Raw genomic sequence first — 13,508 nt, 5'->3', positions numbered from 1 at the left:
AATGACGAGGATATCAACAAGTATCTTTCCTAACATCTTTATTGAAAAATTTACTTAATTATCCCTTATAAATTTATATATTACTCAAGTGAACTTCTTGAACTTATTACAATTTTTCTTCAATTAAGAAAAAGCAATATTCTCTCCCTTTCTTCTATTGAAAAAATCAAAAAGCCTTTATAACAAATATGCATAATCAAATAAAACAAATTCCTATGTTTACCACATCCAGAAAAGATGTGTTTCATTCTGTACCCTGATACTCACCTCTTGATCAAGAAGAAGGGTGTTTCTTTACTGGAATGGTTAGTTTTATTGTATTGTTCTGAGTTCTTAAGTTTCTTTTTCTTTTTCTGGTTTTTTTTTTTTTGCAAGGCAGTGGGATTAAGTGGCTTGCCCAAGGCCACACAGCTAGGTAATTATTAAGTGTTGAGGCTGGATTTGAACTCAGATACTCCTGACTCCAGAGCTGGTGCTCTAGCCACTGTACCACTTAGCTGCCCCCAGTTCTTAAGTTTTTCAGATTTTTTAAAGAAGATATTTTACCTGAGTTCTTAAATTTTTCAGTTATTTGAATTTAAAAGTTATTGTCTAAATTGTTCTCCTTGGTCTTCTCCCTTACCTTGCATCAGTCAACTTCACTAGATTATTGAAGCTTTCTGAAATGGGCTCAAATGGCTCTGGAAGGGTATGCCCTATTCAAAAGGAACAGAAAAGATGAAAGGGACTATAAAAAAAGCATTATTTACAATATAATCAAGTCAGAAAATCAGAGTGAATGAGGGCAAATATTTGAGTGGTTTATTTTATATGTTAATAAAGAACTCTCCAGAAGTGTAATAATAAGCCTTGACAAGTAGTAAGTTCTCTCTTGCTAGATATGTTCAAGTAGTTACTGGATGATTTTTCTGGTGAGATTAAACTAGATGGCTTTATATAGAAGCCAGTTACTGAGTTCATTGTATAAATATATGAAGGACTCAACAGTGAGAAATTTGAGTTATGGTCAGGTTAGGTAGAGGGAATGGCATGGAGAAAAGTTCATAGACAAAGGAAAGAGCAGAATAAATTTTAATAAATAGTAACCCACTTTAATATAGCTTAGCATATATGAATAGAAATGGTTTAATATAAAGTTGAAAAACTTGGTTGGAGCCAGATTCAGAGACTCGAAAGAGCATGGATTTAATTTATGTTAGTTATAGACTGTGGATAAGTCATTTACTTTCTCTCAGCTTCAGTTTCCTCATTTGGGCAGTGGTGGATCATGTTTTCTAAGGTGGAAAAGTGAACTATTTAAGGTTATTAAACAGAAGAATGATTATCTGAATTTTCTAATTAGGAAATTCATTTGGCAGCACTATGTAGAAAATATTGTAGTTAGGAGTACTTAGGATACTTGGAAGCAGGGTTATAAGTTATAGCTATTACAATATTCCAGTGTGGTGGTAGTGGGAATAGAATGGAGGGCGAAGGTTTAATTGACAAGAATTGATAACATATGTAAGATATGAAAGAGATTGAAGATAAATGTTATGTGAGTTCTGGAACCTAAGGCTTTAGGAGAATAAAGGGCAAGTTGAAGATTAAAGCAGGGAGAGAAAGTTAACAGAAAACTTGTATTATGAAGTAAAGGAGGAACAGATCAGAAAAAGTAGACCATTGATGTCCTTTATTTCTTATCTCTATACTAGTCTAAATAAAACCTATAAAACTTTACTAATTCCATAGTCTAAATAAAACCTATAAAACTTTACTAATTCCATAATAATTTGTAATGTGAAACCTTTTGACTCTAAAGAGAGGAACCTGTTTCCCTCTTATACTTTTTTCTTTAGAGTGTATAATTAGAGATGATAAAAAACTGTATTACCTTAAAAACTATTTTAGAATTCAACATATTTCTTAGTTCTGATTTTGCTATGATCAATTCACATCTTTATATTTATTATGGTTTTGAAACAAGTAGATATTTCATAATGTTAGAATTTTAAAGTACCAATCATAGTCAATTGACATGCCCTGCATTTTCAGTTTTCTAATTCCTCATAATTAAGTGGGTAAAACATGACAGATTATTTGTTCTCAAAAGAATTTTTGAAAGGTTAGAAGTTATTTGGGGTTAGAGCTAGAATTGTAGACATGAGAATTAAAAGGTTCTTGAAATTAAGAATTACTTCCTATTTATAAAAATTCAATTCCTGTTTATAAAAATTCATAATTGACACGAGTTAGAAAGTTCAGTAAATATTAAATAAAAACCTTCTTTTTAAATGAGAATTCTCTATTCAACATTGATAAATATTAATCCAGCTTTTGCTTAAAGAACTCTTAATGAAAAGGGGGGATGTCCACTATTTCATGAACCAACTCAATTAACATCCAGGCTTTATCATGTTTCTTATTGTTCTGCTACATATATATGAACAACTTGTTAATTGAACAACTGGATTTTAATTGATTCCTGATGTGCTCAAAAGTGTCATTCATTGAGGAACATAATTTTTTTTTCAGTATTTTGATGGCATATAGGGAAAGAATTCAATAAATCTTCAGATTTTTTTGATGATGATTGTGTCAAATTAATAACTCATTAATACTAAAGACAAATAACATTTGAATGATCTGGACCAACTGGAAAAAATCTGAACAAAATTGGATTCAGCAAAGATTGATATTTAGTCTTTTATATTTAATTTAAGGTCACCGAAACATAAACTGGGAAGAAGGCAACTTGAGGGTTATAAATTACTAGAACTTATATGATAACATTAGGGAATTAGAAAATTGTGTTGGTGATACTGATTATAATAGTATTTATAAGGGGCAGTTAGGTGGTGCAGTGTATAGAGCACCAGTCCTGGAGTCAGGAGGACCTGAGTTCAAATGCAGTCTCAGACACATAATAATTACCTAGCTGTGTGACTTTGGGCAAGTCACTTAACTCCACTGCCTTGTAAAAAAAAAGTATTCATATTAGAACTCTAGAGTTTGCAGAAGTGCTTAAAAGTGACATTAGGCAGGATATTTATCCTGTCTTGAGTTTTAGCCTCCTTGCAAAGAGAGGATTGAACTCTAGCAAGAAATAGAAGAACCAGGAAATCTCTTTTATTATGTATTGTACTAATTAGACACCTATTTAAAAGATTTTCACCTCACTTTAAAATGAGAAAAAAAATGGAGGCTCAGCTAAAAGAAGCAAAAATTATTAAAGGAACAGAAAAAAGGGCTAAAAGGAAGAGTTTACCAGAAAAATTTTGAAGTAGTGATTTAATTGGCATAGTCAAACTTAAGAGGATGGTAAATTTTTTCTTCGTGTTTATAAAGGTTTAAATCAAGGTGAACAAGTTTAAATCGTAGCATTGAGATTTGCTCTGTTTACCTTTGGAAGGATTTCCATTTACATAGTTCAAAAATAATAGATTTAGAACTCAAAAAGCCCTTAAAAACCCTGTATTCCAACCTTTTCACTTTAAAGATGAGGAAACAGGACTAAGAGGGTAAGGACTTGCCCAAAAATCTTCCAAAAACAGAATAGTGGAGATGATTCTCCTTAATGAGGCAGTGGTGGGAGGAGGCATGATGCTGATTCATAGACAGTGTGTTTCTCAAGGGTGTTCTTTTTTTCTGTTTATTCATTTCTTCAGCCTGTGCCCGGTTTTGGGGTGTTTCCTGAGCTTTTGAGTATTATTGGGGACCCCCCACAAGGATCTCCATATGTAAAACTCTGACTGCCCTCCTGCTCTGTGAAAGACCACAAATGCACTCCTCTGCCACGGGGCTGAGGTGGGGGGGGGGGGGGGGCCTGCTGCCTAGACTGTGATCAGGATCTGAATGTGGTCAAAGGATGCTGATTCAATAGAAACAAATGCTCATACAAAGTTTTTTTTATTTTACATAAACAAGTCTTTTTTATTTGCCCCTCTTTCTCAAAATGTATACAGAAAACAAAATTACCATTTAGTCAGATCTTCACTTTTGCCAAGTATTATCTTTTCTAGAAATTTTTCAAATTTATGAGTCTAAACATTAGATTTTAATATTCATCTTCATCAGAATCCATTACTTTTCTTCTGTTGAACTTAACTGTTATTTTCTTTTCTGTCTGCTGGCTTACTTTTTCAATTATTTCTATCAACCCTGGTTCCAAAACTTTCCACTCAGCTGTCTGTATCTTGCCATCTGTATGAGGTAGTTCTCTACTGCTTTAGCCTTTTCTGGTTTTACAAGTGCTAAATTACTTAACCTGGCCCATGCAGACTGATCCAGAATTTGAGCTAGAATATTGTTTCTCATCTCTGCTTCCCTGTGTTTTGCTTCCTGTTGGGCTGGGTCACCAGAAGAATCCCCGTGCTTGGCCTGCAGCCAGGCCAGCCTCTGCTTCCTCAGCGCCTCCAGGTCTTCGTCCACCATGGCGGGCTGGCAGCACAGCAGCCAGGACCCAGGCGCCTCGACTCCACACGAGCTTCTGTCATACAAAGTTTTAACAGCTTCCTGTAACAGTTCAGCTATGTAATGAATGCATAAAGATATTTCAAACTTAGAAGGGTTCTGGAGATGACTAAATTCAGTTCCCTTCTAAGAAAATAGTCCCAGAAAGCATAAGTGATTTGTGCAAAGGTTCAGCTAATTAATAGTAGAGATAGGGCAGGAATTCAGGGCTTTTGATAGTTTGATGCTTTTCCCGTGTGCACTACCTACCACACAACCTGTCATATAAATGGGAATTGAGTCTGGATGTGGAGAGTCTCACCTTATTTTAAATTTTTTTTCTTTCATTAAAGATTTTGTTTGAGTTTTACAATTCCCCCCTCAATCTTCCCTCCCCTGCCCCCCACATAAAGCAATCTGTCAGTCTTTACTTTGTTTCCATGTTGTACATTAATCCAAATTGAGTGTGATGAGAGAGAAATCATATCCTTAAGGAAGAAACATAAAGTATAAGAGATAATAAGATCAGACAATAAGATACGGTTTTTTTTTCCATCTGGATACAGATGGTATTCTCCATTGCAGATGGAGTCCCTGATTGTTGCACTGAAGAAATGAACAAGTCCATCAAGGTTGAACATCACCCCCATGTCGCTGTTAGGGTGTACAGTGTTTTTCTGGTTCTGCTCACCTCATTCAGCATCAGTTCATGCAAATCCCTCCAGGCTTCCCTGAATTCCCATCCCTCCTGGTTTCCAACAGAACAATAGTGTTCCATGACATACATATACCACAGTTTGCTAAGCCATTCCCCAATTGAAGGACATTTACTTGATTTCCAATTCTTTGCCACCACAAACAGGGCTGCTATGAATACTTTTGTACAAGTGATGTTTTTACCCTTTTTCATCATCTCTTCAGGGTATAGACCCAGTAGTGGTGTTGCTGGATCAAAGGGTATGCACATTTTTATTGCCCTTTGGGCGTAGTTCCAAATTTCTCTCCAGAAAGGTTAGATGAGTTCACAGCTCCACCAACAGTGTAATAGTGTCCCAGATTTACCACAACCCTTCCAACAGTGATCATTATCCTTTCTGGTCATATTGGCCAGTCTGAGAGGTGTGAGGTGGTACCTCAGAGAAGCTTTAATATGCATTCCTTCTAATAACTAATTATTTAGAGCAGTTTTTCGTATGGCTATGGATTGCTTTGATCTCATCTGTAAATTGCCTTTGCATATCCTTTGACCATTTGTCAACTGGGGAATGGCTTTTTTTTTAAATATGGAGAGTCTCACTTTTGATATAAGTTTAGTCTTGAATGATATTGTTATGAGAAAGCCACTTCAAAGCCAGGAAAGTTTGCGTTTAAATTTTTCTCTGATACCTACTGACTGTGGGACCCTGAGTAAATTGCATAACCTCTCAGTGACATTGGCAAGAGAAGGTACCAACAAGTATTGGTAGGATTTCCATATCAACCACAGGAACCCATGAAATTACAGGTCCAGACCATATCTTTATTCTAGTGCATATTATTCTGTTCATTCACATTTACTTTTCTGTGCATTAAGATTTAATGTGTGATTCCCCCCATGGGCAAATCTTTACAATACAGACAACGCATTTATGTTGCTTAAACAACCATGTATTTTTGGAACTAGATAGGCTATGTAAAGTCATTTTCTTAAGTAATATATTTTTTCTTTTTTTGTGCCCAAGATATCTTATCCTCTAATGAGCTACTTCTATTTTTTTTTGGCAGTGTAAATGTATGGGATCATAGGTCATGTGCTACAAGGGACCTCAAAATTCATTTATAGCCCAGCATCCTCAGTTTATCGATGAGGAAACAGACATAGGGATATGGTAACTTATTCAAGGTCAGCTGGATACTAAGCATTATGATAGAGTTTAACCCACATTTTCAAACCCCAGTCAGTTTTCTTTCCACTTTATCATTTAAACATGAAATTTTGCAGTATTTTTTCATATTTGTACCAGAATGGTAGTGGTGAAATAATTGAAATGTAAAACCTTTTATGAGTTAAGTGAGTTGAGGCCGTTTTTTTTGACAAACAATTCAATACATTGGAAATGATTTGATAGTCCCCTGAAATATAATTTTTAAAATGTAACTTAGTAGACAGGCTAATATTAAATTTACAAGAATATTTTTCAATTTTGCTAGCTTAAGTATAGCTGTATACCTACTTACTGGAAGTTCATCAAAAACAAATTTTTTATTATTAAAACTGCTTGAAGGCTATAAAGTTTTTAAAAATCATTTTTATTATATTCTGGTATTATAATATCAGTGCTTATATACTAAGCCATAAAAATATTTGTATGTATTTTTGAGGAAGGTAGGACTTTTTCTGTTACTTTGGATCTTTATGAAACTAAGAATCTGGAAAAAAATAACTTTTTTTTCTTTTCACTGTCTTTATAAGGAATGAATTTTGATATAATAGCCAGTCATATGGATTGTGAGCCTAAAACTGATTGTAAAAAATCACAAAATAATTAATTGCTTTTGAATAAATAAGTTCAATGTGAATTAAAAACCTCTTTAAAGTTTCTAAAAGGAATACATATTCATATGATGGAGACTACATATGGTGAAATTGAGCCATTAAATATTTTAAATATAAAATGAATGTGATAGGGTTTTTTGCTTTTGGTGAAATTGGGAAGCTGAGAAACAGCTTTCTTATGGAATTTACTTACTATTTAAACAAATGCCTTTGTGATTGGGTGATTTATGGCATAGAATACTGTTGCACTGTCAAACAGTCACTTTGAATAGATAGAGTAAAATAAAGATAATAGGGAAGTTTTAGAATTCATTTTCATGATGATTTTAGTTAATATTTAATTATACTTCAATTATGACTTAAGAACTAAATTTACCAGATCTGTATTTCCTTAATTGATGCATAAGAATTGGGGATGGAGGGTGGCTAGGTGACATAGTGGATAGAGGACTGGCCCTGGAGTCAGGAGGACCTGAGTTCAAATGCAGCCTCAGACACTTAATAATTACCTAGCTGTGTGGCCTTGGGCAAGCTACTTAACCCCATCGCCTTGCAAAAACAACAAAAAAAAATTGGGGATGGAAGGAATATATATGTATGAAAGCTTAAGGGAAAATAATCTTAATACAGAAGTATACAAATCTTCCATTATACTTTTAGTTTAGGATTTTTCCTAAAGTAACTCTTAATTAGCTGAAGGTGAAATACTAGTAATAGAACTATAGTTTTTGCTTTTAACATTAAGCTTATTTGCATAACTGTTCTTTACCTGGGTATCCCATGGGCACATCAAACCCAGAATGACCAAAATGGAACTCATTATCTTTTCCCTTGGAACTTTACTGTCCAGACTACCTTATTTCCAGTGATCCAGTCACTTGCTTCTACAACATCCAATCCCTTTTCTAATCAGTTGACTACCATCCTAGTTCAAGGTCTTATCACTTTTCACCTGGAAAATTGAAATATCCTTCTAATTTATTCTCCTAGCTTTCAGTCCCTTCCTTTTCAATCTTTGTCCACCTAGCTAACCAGATAATCCTCCTAAAGTTCAGCAAGTCTGTCCTTGTCACTCCTCTGCCCAAGATTCTTCAATGGCTCCCTATTGTCTTAAGGATAAAATAGTAACCTCTCAACTTGGCATTCAGAGCCTTTTACAATCCGACTGCATCATATTTTTCCAGAGTTATTTCAGATTACAGTCAATTCTGCTGCAACTTTTTTTTGGGGGGGGGATGATTTCTTCCAACTATGATTGATATAGTAGAGAACAATTTGAACATAACACAGATTTTGTATTTGTTTATGCAATTTTATCCCACAATTTCATCTGTGGACAGCAAGAACAGAAAACTACAGCATTAACAATATTTACTCTTATAACTAATAGACTCAGATCTAGAATTGCAAGGGAAATTTTATAGGTATGGCAACTGAGAACCTTAGGGATTAATTGACTTTCCTGAGGTCACACAGTAAGCATTGTAGAAGTGAAATTTGAAACAAGGTCCTCTTGACTCCAGAGTCAGTACTTACACCACAGTTATTTTGCTTTTAACATTGGAGATTACTGTTAAAGTTACATAGATTTAAGTAAATAAGCTGTTGACTTTCCCTAACAGATAATTTTATTTTCTACCCAGAAAAAGCAGAGAGATCTTGCCAAGATGAGAAGATGCCTCAGGCCTGAAGAGCTGACAAACCAGATGAACCAAATAGATATAAGCATGCAACATGAACAGTTGGAGGAAAGTTTCCAGCAACTTGTCTCAGACTACAGGAGGATAATAGAACGACTTGCCCAAGCATAAAGAATAAACCTTTCTGTACAGGATATTTTAAATTTCTGTGTTGTGCTGTGAAACACCTGTAATGGCTTCTTAATTGAGAAATCTTAAGTGACACTTGTATTTACATTAAAAGCTCTTTTTTTCTCCCTTTATTTGAAAATTTTCTTCTAGTGGATTTGGGATTATAAATTCTAGGACCTTGTTTGTATTCTAGGAGCACTCACTGCTAATAAACCACAGATGTAGTTTATGAAATACCCATCACTGCCATTTTTCTTCCTTCTTAAATAAGCATTTTAAATGCTAACTTGAAATTGTCAGGTTGTAATAACACAGTATTCCCTTAAATGAAGGGACCAAGCAAAATAAGGAATATAGTACACAGCAATAAATATTCTTGAACACTAATTACATATTTTCTTCTAGGGTATTATACTCTAGAATGAGGTAACTAGATGGTGCAGTGGATAGAGTGAGTGCTGGCCCTAAGTCAGGAGGACCTGACTTCAAATTCAGACTCAGACACTTAAGAATTGTGTGACCTTGAGCAAGTCACTTCATTCTGACTGCCTCACTTCCAAGGCCTTCTCCAGTTGTCCTGATTCATATCTGACCACTGGATCCAAAATGACCCCAGAGTTGAGAAAATGAGACTGGTGATTTAGTATAGCACCACCTCACTCAAATCCAATTCATGTGTTTGTCATGGTATCATCATCTTCTTAGAACAGAGGACAAACATCATCACCACCATCATCATCATTACCACTGTGGAACTAGAAAATCAGGTTTCTCTATGCTTCTTTTCCAGTTATCTTGTACTATGTCATTTTTTTTTCTTTTGCTCAGCTGATTCTATTTTGAGATTTAGGGATTTTAATAGAACGATGCAAAAGGACTAATAACTTCTTCTATCCCAAAACTATATTAGGGGAAAAATTAAATGTTTCCATGTTGGTGGATTAGAATTATCAGGTGCCTTTAAATAGCTTGTTAAAACTCCTTATGTGTGGAAGGAAAAGTCAAAGGACAAGACTGCCTGATCCTAGGTCTTCCCATATACTCCTGTGATGGAGGGTACAAGTAAAAAGAAAATTCCTCACTATGTCTTATTTTACTTACCATTCTTCTCATCTTGTTTTGCTTAGTTTTTTAATTGAATTTTTGGAAAATGCAAACCTTTCCCAAAATGTTTTCTTGGCTAAAAATTTAGTAGACTTACTTGGAGCTAACAAATACAGTAACAGTTGACCAAAGTCCTACTTATTTGAACCTGTATTTTTGTAGCAAGAAAATAAGCAGCTCTAACTACCCAAAAGAGTTTAACTGGCTCTAGAAACAGTTGTAAAGATCTTTAATTATTGGTCCCACATAGCGGGAAGAGCCCTTGGTTTTATAGATGAGGATACTGAGACCCAGAGAGGAATTTCCCGGTCAGAGGCATTAAGCTGCAAATCTGGGTTTTCAATTCCAGGGACATTTGCATCTAAATCTAGTCCTCTTTCCTCTAAACCAAAATGCAACCAGCAGTACAATTTTTTTTTATGCAGCCCCTAGTCGGTTTACTAAGTGCTTTAGTAAACAAAGCCCAGATACTGCAGAGCTCTCACATTAAAATGGCAAATCAAAATGTACTGTCTGTTTCAATAAGCACTTTTAAAAGGTTGGACAGCCCTGTGCTATACCATGCTGAAGTTTGGAATTTGGAAATATGAAAATGTTTAGGGACTTAACCAATGAAACAGACTAAGTTAGATTCAATTCATAGACTCATCATCATTTCACAGCTGGAGTTGGCAAACTGAATGACTCACATTTTTAAAAGTTTTCTTGTATTTGAATGTTAAAACCATTTGTAGATGGCACTGTATAAAGAAGTAGTGAGCTAGATTTTGCTTTCTGGCCATGGATAAATAGCTCATTCCCCAGATTGTGCAGATATAGAAACTGAGTTTCAAAAGAGGTTAAGTGATAAACTAAGTAATACCATTAAGCAAAGTTGGAATTCCAGTGAAGTGACTCCAGTGTAAATCTGGCACTTCTGCTGTACCATGCTGTCTTTTATATAGATGCTCAGAGATATATCAACATTTTATCTGTATTTATAGTCACCTTGAAGTTTTTTCCTTTGTTGTAGTTAATTTCATGAATTTTATGACTATAAATTCTACCCATGACTTCCAGCAGAGCTGGGGATTGCAAAGAAAAAATAACTGTCATGGAGAAGAACATAGTTTTGAGAATAAAAGCATTGTTTCTAACATTAAATCTTTAAACTATCCACTTACTGAGGTCAGGGACTGTTTCATTTGTCTTTATAACCATAAATGTCTAATAGGCATTTAATAAATGTTTGTCAAATTAATAGCAATATATTTAATATGCTGGCACAAAATTTAGAGCTGGGAAAATATGAAAAAGTATTCATGAGATTTAGTGACTTACTGTAAACAATGAAGAACTTAGGGAAAAATATTGGCTTACATTAAGAATTATAATACTTGGGGTGGTTAGGTGGTGCAGTGGATAGAGCACCAGCCCTGGAGTCAGGAGTACCTGAGTTCAAATCTGGCCTCATACACTTAATTAACTAGCTGTGTGACCTTGGGCAAGCCACTTAACCCCATCTGCCTTGCAAAAATCTAAAAAAAAAAGAATTATAATACTTAAAAATAAATATGGGGGAAATGAAACTTTAATGGAAAATAGTACTTGCAAGCATTACTAATAAGATCAAAGCCATACATATGGGAATTTTTAAATGTATGAGGAATCATAGATCATAAATGTGTCTCTCTTTAGTTCCTTATCATCATTAAGGTTTTTATAAGTAGCTTGAGAATGGTTTTGTCATATTTTGATGATCTTGGGGAAAAGGGAGTTAAGGAGATAGGGAAGAGCCCAAGGCTGGGGAAGGGAGGACGGAGATGAAATAGGAGGAAAATTATAATTTGGATGCACAAGTAAAAGAAAATACATAAACAAGGAATGGAAAGAGTGGGTAATGAACTTCATTTTGACATGAGTGGACCAAAGGAAGTTTGATTATGCAGGAAAGGTGAGAATAAGAGGGGGGAAAGTATATGAAGAGAGATTAATCATAAGCCAAATAATGGAAATTTTAGTTTTAAGAGAAAAGGGATAAAAGTCTGTGATTGGGCTCTAGGTAAGAGAAAAGGAGGAAGTAGGAAGCAGATTCTATCAAACCTAGGACACATCTGCTAAGTACACTTGCCATCTGCTTCTTTCTAAAGATGGGGTAGAAAAATGGTCAGTGCATGTTACTATGAGATAACATTACAATTACAGAGGACTTGATGAAAAATGCCACCTACCTCCTGACAGTGATGGACTCACTTTGCAATTGACTTTTTTTAAAGATATAACCAATATAGCAATTTGTTTCATTTGATGCGTATTTGTTACAAAAGTTTTGTTTTTCTTTTTAAATAAGGAAAGAGAAAGGGAGAGGAAGATGGATTTCATCAATTGAAAAAATTATTGGTGAATGCAATTAAAATTAGGAAAAAAAGGTTGGTGGGAGAAGTATCTTTGTAGCCAGTTTATCCTTCATACAGAAGGGAATAGACATTAAGCAGTACTATGTGCTTTACAAATATCTCTCTGAATTCCCTTATCTCTATAGGATATGTTACGAAATGAGTCCAAATTTGTAAGAATAAGAGCCATTTCCTAACTGATAAATTGATATGAAGAGGCAAATTTCAAAGGAAAAATCTTATTAATACCTATATGCAAAATTCCCCAAGACATTAACAGAGAAATACACATTTAATTCACTCTGAGGTTATAACTCATATCTCTCAAAGTAGTAAAATTGATCAAAATAAGTAAAATAAAAGTTGGAGGGACTCCAGGAAAAGAACATTAATATAGTGTTGATAGAGTTGTGAATTGGTTTGGGCATTCTGGAAAGCAATTTGTTACTATGCTTTTAAAAAAAGAGGTTACTAAATTAGAGATGAAACCAATTTGACAGTGATAGGTAACAATTTTTTACTTTCTCCACAAAAAGCAAGCACCATGGAGCCACAGTCAGGATTACACAAGATTTGGCAGCTAATATGAAGAAACAAAGGACTTGGAATGATATTCTCAAAAGCAAAAAAGCCTAGGATCACAACCATGAATAAGCTGCTCATCAAACAATATAATCTTATAGTGTGGTAAAGGGACATTTAATAGAATATGAAATTCAAACATAAGCCTCAAGAGAAACCAAAATGTAAACATGAGTAAAAAAATCATAAAGTACAGAACAAGGTTAAGTTCTTTACATTCTTTTTATGGGAAGATAATAAATGCAACTTTTAAAACTTTTATCATCAACAGTGACCTCAGATGGAGCTTGATCAGACAGAGGGCCTGGGTGTGATTCTATAGGCTGAGAAGAAGAGAAAGAGGGGTGCATTAGGAAAAGAAGTAAAGGAGAGGAAGAATGAGGGAAAATATTTCACTTATGAATGGGACATGCAAGGAAGATTATAGAATGAATGATAAATGGGAGTAGATGGAAGGGAGCAACACTTGAACCTCACACTCATTTGAACTGGTTCAAAAAGGAAAGAACATAACCACATAATTAGATAGGGAAATTTAGCTTATTAGGGAATTAGGTTAGAAAGGGGTTAAGAAAAAATAGGATGGGGCAATAAGAGAGAGTGAGATAAAATTTAAAAAAGCAATGGTCAGATGCAAAAATAGAGGCTTGATGAGGCCAGGGAGAAAAT

The 13,508-nt window shown here is 34.6% G+C and overlaps 1 protein-coding gene and 1 pseudogene across 1 annotated transcript in view; one reads left to right on the top strand and one right to left on the bottom strand.

Moving 5' to 3' along the window:
- The window catches only part of HAT1 (histone acetyltransferase 1), a 102,272-nt gene extending 90,896 nt beyond the window's left edge, over positions 1-11,376 (top strand). Inside the window, exon 11 of the mRNA XM_074215713.1 lies at positions 8,611-11,376. Within this exon, the coding sequence (XP_074071814.1) occupies positions 8,611-8,778 (168 nt within the window). The 3' untranslated portion in view covers positions 8,779-11,376. The remainder of the gene's footprint in view (positions 1-8,610) is intronic.
- On the bottom strand, positions 1,223-4,806 carry LOC141507750 (programmed cell death protein 5 pseudogene; annotated as a pseudogene).
- Positions 11,377-13,508: the final 2,132 nt, after the last annotated feature.

Source organism: Macrotis lagotis, chromosome 1, assembly GCF_037893015.1.
Source record: "Macrotis lagotis isolate mMagLag1 chromosome 1, bilby.v1.9.chrom.fasta, whole genome shotgun sequence".
Lineage (NCBI taxonomy): Eukaryota > Metazoa > Chordata > Mammalia > Peramelemorphia > Peramelidae > Macrotis > Macrotis lagotis.
This window is presented reverse-complemented; position numbering and strand designations above follow the sequence as displayed.